Source organism: Sorghum bicolor, chromosome 2 (genome assembly GCF_000003195.3).
Source record: "Sorghum bicolor cultivar BTx623 chromosome 2, Sorghum_bicolor_NCBIv3, whole genome shotgun sequence".
NCBI lineage: Eukaryota > Viridiplantae > Streptophyta > Magnoliopsida > Poales > Poaceae > Sorghum > Sorghum bicolor.
Genome location: NC_012871.2, coordinates 71688441 through 71693364, shown reverse-complemented (window position 1 = coordinate 71693364; position 4924 = coordinate 71688441). Strand labels below are relative to the sequence as shown.

At 58.2% G+C, this 4924-nt stretch overlaps 1 protein-coding gene across 1 annotated transcript; it reads right to left on the bottom strand.

Annotated features, from left to right (window-relative positions):
* On the bottom strand, positions 833 to 4584 carry LOC8078954 (ATM interactor). The gene is made up of 4 exons (XM_002460876.2): positions 4136 to 4584; positions 3581 to 3983; positions 2946 to 3463; positions 833 to 2737 (listed from the first exon to the last, which is right to left on the bottom strand). Exons 1-4 carry the CDS (start codon positions 4221 to 4223, stop codon positions 1392 to 1394), a joined length of 2355 nt encoding a protein of 784 aa, XP_002460921.1. The 5' UTR covers positions 4224 to 4584; the 3' UTR covers positions 833 to 1391.

Below are 4924 nucleotides of genomic sequence, written 5' to 3'. Positions count from 1 at the left end.
ATATTTCGTACTCCATGCATGAGTCTAAAGATTCGATGTGACGGGAAATCTAAAAAATTTTGTAAAATTTTTTGGAACTAAACAAGGCCCTAGCCGAGAGCCACCGAGAGTGGTTCTGTGTTGGCCACACTGATTAGGCCACGATCGATCGTCACGTCGGACCAGCAAAGACTGTAGCTCGGTACGACCGGGGGCGCATCCTCGACACGTCCACCGGGATGCCGGATGCTTTCCCCGTTGCCGAAAGGAACCTGACACGTTCAACATGCTGCGACCCATCATCCTGCGCTGCTGCTGCTACTGGTACCGGTGCCGGAGCCACGGCGGCTGCAACTGTGCCGTGAAAACCTCGTGGCATACCGTATCCCCGCCACCTGCTTTCGCCTTTGCGGAAGGAAAAAAATCTCGGGACGAGTCGAAAGAACCAAAGGAAAACGACCTCAATTTCAGATGAAACATACGGTGATTGAGCAGTTTAGCGGTCGCTGGCGAGAGACAGTGACAAATGTAGTAGTATAATAACAACCGCTACCGCTAAGAGGAACTTCCTCTCATCACCTTCTGTAGTTCCATAGCTGCGAATCTGTGAAAATGAGAGGTTTTAGAAAGGGTAGGGGGCCTCGACGAGCCCCACCTGCCAGTAGGGTCGGATGGCCTCGGCGTACAGCGTACTGGCTGCTGCCCAGCAGGGCCCTAGAGAAACTTGCTAGTCGTTACTGTGGTGTGACAAAGCCCCCGGCTGATAACAACAGCAGTGAAAGAGATTTTTACAGGGCATGGAGAGAAGCTGTCAAGCTTTTTGAGTGCCGTCCAACAGGAACGGAAGGTAAAGTTATCAATAAACAGGTTTATTTTAGACACAAAAGTACACGATAGCTTCTCCAAAAGTACCAAAGGCTCCCGTGGAAGCTTGCAGACCAGCAGCAGGTTAGGTAAGTAACCGTGCCGACTTAGCAGCAGCATCAACAACAACAGTAACAGTAAAAAACACCTTTCCAATGTCAGCATCGCTGTCCTAATCTCGGATCTTTCCAAAAGCAGTACCGAGTTATCACCGCAAGATTTCTGGTAGTACGACTACTACTAACCCTGTTGCCTCATCACATCCGAAAGCAACGGGGCATCAAAGGTCAGGTTCCATCCTGCCGGGATCGAATCGAATTGTGGCTATAATAACAGCTTCAATTCGTGGGGGTTATTATTTTTTTTTCCAGACAGAATGCAGGATTGGGAGAAGCATCGATCGAGCTATGTACAGGTCTTCAGCATCTTACAGAGCTTCTAGCTCCTCCACCAAAAGCATGCACAGCTGCGGCTAAAAGAATGATGGGCAAGCCGAGGCACGGAACTCCTCTAAGGTTACCAACCAAACAAAAAAACAGGAGAAAACCTCACAGGATCGTGCGGCCGTTGTTGGTCTTCCTCTTGGCGTCCTCCCATGGCGCAGGCACCTGTGCCGAAGACCCCATGTCCAGCTCTCCTCCAATCATCAATGCCGGGAGGCCACGGTTGGCAACCGTGGAGCCGCCCATGGTCCCTCCGATGCCAAGCCCAAGGAAGTCCAGCGTTGCAGCAGGCTTAGGACCGAACAGTGGTGATGGTCCCATCACCAGGTCCGGCAAGCCTGAGTTTCCACTTTCGTATGCAAGGCCAAGGCCGAGACCGCCAGATAGCATCGCCCTGGACTCCCTCTCCATTTGCTGCTGGTTACTCCGGTGGTGCCGCTCCATCATCTCCATTTGCTGCTGGTTGCTCCTGTGGTGCGGCCACCGTTGCAAACTGGAATCCACCTCCATTTGCTGCTGATAGCTCCTGGGGTGCAGCCATCGTTGCGAACTGGACTCCATCTGCATTTGCTGATTACTCCGGTAGCTCTCCAACCCCACCATCTGCTGGTCGTTCCGGTGGTGGTGCCATTGTTGCGAACTGGACTCCATCTCCCTTTGTTGATGATTCCGGTGGTGGTGCCATTGTTGCGAACTCGACTCCATCTCCCTTTGTTGATGATTCCGGTGGTGGCGCTCCATCTCCATTTGCTGGGTACTACGGGGGTGCCATGGTTGTGAACTGGACTCCATCTCCCTCCGTTGATGACTCTGGTGACGCTCCATCTCCATTTGCTGGTTCCTCCGGTACTGCCATGGTTCCGTGCTGGTATCAGCGATCCTTCCTTGGGGTTGCTGCTTTGATGGAGGCGATGACAAAGAGGAAGAGGCAAGCCCAAACTCCTTCAAGAATGATGAGCTTGATTGTGTGGCTCCAGCCTCTGTCGCCTTCTGCAGGAGCGCTGTCGCGGACATGTGTGGCGCCGGAGGCGGGGCGAAGGTGCCTGAATTGCTTGCGCTTGTCTGCGGGAACATAGAGGGCGCTCCAATTGCAAGGCAAAGGAATGTGGGATCTACACCAATGAGATCGCGCAGAGATCTGCTCTGGGAAGTGGTGCTTGTTGTGGCTGACGCAAACAGACCGGCAAATGTGTTGGTGGTTGTCGATGGCGCGATGGAATTGGAAACACTGCCACCTGCACCGCAGGTTGTGCTGCTTCCATCAGTACCAATAGCTTCTGAGGGCGAGGGGAGCAAGCAAGGAGGCATTGGGGTGTCCTTGTCCAGCAGATTGGAGACCTCAAGCTCAGCATCCTTGTACTGATCAGCTTCCTGGAAACAGGTATCTTCATCTTGATCGGCTTCATCCTCTATTTTGGCAGTCACAGTTGGCACAGCAACCACCTCTGGCTCTACAAAACAAGGAAGAACAAGTCAGTCATCCCTATTGAGCTAATTGACCAGCTGGCCAACCAAATTGGGGAAAAAGCCAAGATGCATGCATTGCTTTCTTATGAACATGGTAAGATTGACTTAAAGAGCAGAACCTGCATTAAGTCTCATCATATCTATGTATGGGCAATAAGACAAGCACACGAACAGATTGCAAAAGGAGCATACCATCCAGATTTGGCACCAATGCCACAACTGGCTGCTGCTCCAGTGGAAACGGAAGCCGCTGTGGTTCCTTTGGCAATGGAGGTGGAGTTGGACGGCACCGTGGCTCCTTTGGCAACGGAGGTGGGGACAGCCGGCGCGGTGGCTCCTTTGGCAACGGGGGTGGGGACAGCCGGCGTGGTGGCTCCTGCGGCAATGGAGGTGGAGACTGGTGGCGCGGTGGCTCCTGTGGCAATGGAGGTGGAGACGGATGGGTCGGTGGCTCCTGTGGCAATGGAGGTGGAGACGGAATGCGCTGTGGCTCCTCTGGCACCACCTCCACACGCTGAGGCTCCTCCACCTCGGCCACGGCAGAATCCTCATTCTCCTCCTCCCCCTTGTCGTTGTCCTTGTCCTTGTCAACATTCTCAGCTTCCAAATCAGGCGGCCGAGGCGATGGCGGCGCCGGCGGCGCCAGCACCCTGCCGGTCTCCTCCCCGAGAGCGCCGCAGAAGGCGCGATGCGTCACGAAGCTGTCCCGTCTGAAGCAAGCAAGCACAGCATCCGATGAATCAAACAAGGAAAAACGCAACTTTCCTTTTTTTTTTCCGCATCGGGGGCTGAGGAGGAAGAAGAAGCAAGCAATCACGCTGACGCACCTGGTGAAGAGCGTGCCGCAGTCGCAGCGGTACTCGCGGGTGCCGCAGGTCTTGGCGTGCGCCTTGAGGTCGGCCTGGACGGCGTAGCGCTTGCCGCAGCGCGGGCACGCCCAGCGCTTCTCCCCGTGCTTTCGGCAGAAGTGCTTCTTGATCCCGGTGAGGTCACCGAGGGCTCGCGTCGGGGCGTGGTGCACGCAGCCTGGCTCGGGGCACACGTAAACCCGGCGGCGCGGCGGAGCGGCGCCCGGCCCGCGCTGCCGCAGCCGCCAGGGTAGGTTGTGGCCGCGGCGGTGCAGCTGCAGGTTCTGGTCCCGCTGGAAGCCCTTGCCGCAGACCTCGCACACGAAGCGATTCGTGGCCAGCAGCGTCCCCGGCGAGAGCGCGATCACCTCGGCGTCCGGATCTGCGGCCGCGGACGGGCAGCGGGCGGCGGTCAAGCAATCAAGCAAACTGTCAGAGCACGCACGCGAGCTGGCGCGGAGGTAGCAGCAGCAGTAGTACGCACGCACGCACACCAACCCCAAAGCAACCGCGGGCGGGCGGGCGAGCACAGACCTGGCGTCCCGGGGAGGTTCCGCTTCTTCTTGACTGGAGCCGGCACCGCCTCCTGCTCGGGCCCCGCCTCCGGGTGCGGCGGCTGCATCGCCGGCGCTCGATCTGTCGGCCGCTCCGTCTCAGCCCCGAGTCCGCGCCTCACTGACTGAATCCGGCAGCGCTCGGGGGGGAGGTCCGTCCGTCCGTCCGTGTGTGCAGCGCGCGGCGGCGCAGCGGGCGGGCGGGCGGTGGACGGGGATTTTTCTTCTTCTTCTTTTCTCCCTCCGCTTTTTCCTCCTCCCCTCCCCTCGCGTCGCGTCTCCTCTTCTCTCTCTCTCTCCCTATCTCTTTTGGGCTTTGGCGATTATTTTTGCGGCTTGCTTTTCTATTGGGGAGGACGCGAGCGAGCGAGCGAGCGAGCGGCGAGACGAGGTGGTGGGAGTGGCACCGCACCGCATCGGGGATGAGACGACGAGACGAGGCGACAGACAGGTCCGGCGCGCGGGGGCGTGGGGTGGGGCTGGGGCGGCCGCTGCAGTAGGCTGTACGCGCACTCGCAGGGGCAGGGGCAGCCGCAGCAGCAGCAGGGCCAGCCAGGCAGGCAGGCTCCCGTCGCGTCGCACGCCACCGCGCCAAACCGAAGTGTCGCCGAGTGCCGAGGAGGCGGAGGCCGATCCAAACCCAATCCGCATCCGCCCATGCCGCCCCGCGACGCGAGGCGTGGCGCACGTGGTCGCCCCCGCCGCGGTTTTATTACTGCTGCGACTACCCTCACCTCTTTTCTGCTCTATCGACTGGCCTGGTCCGCCT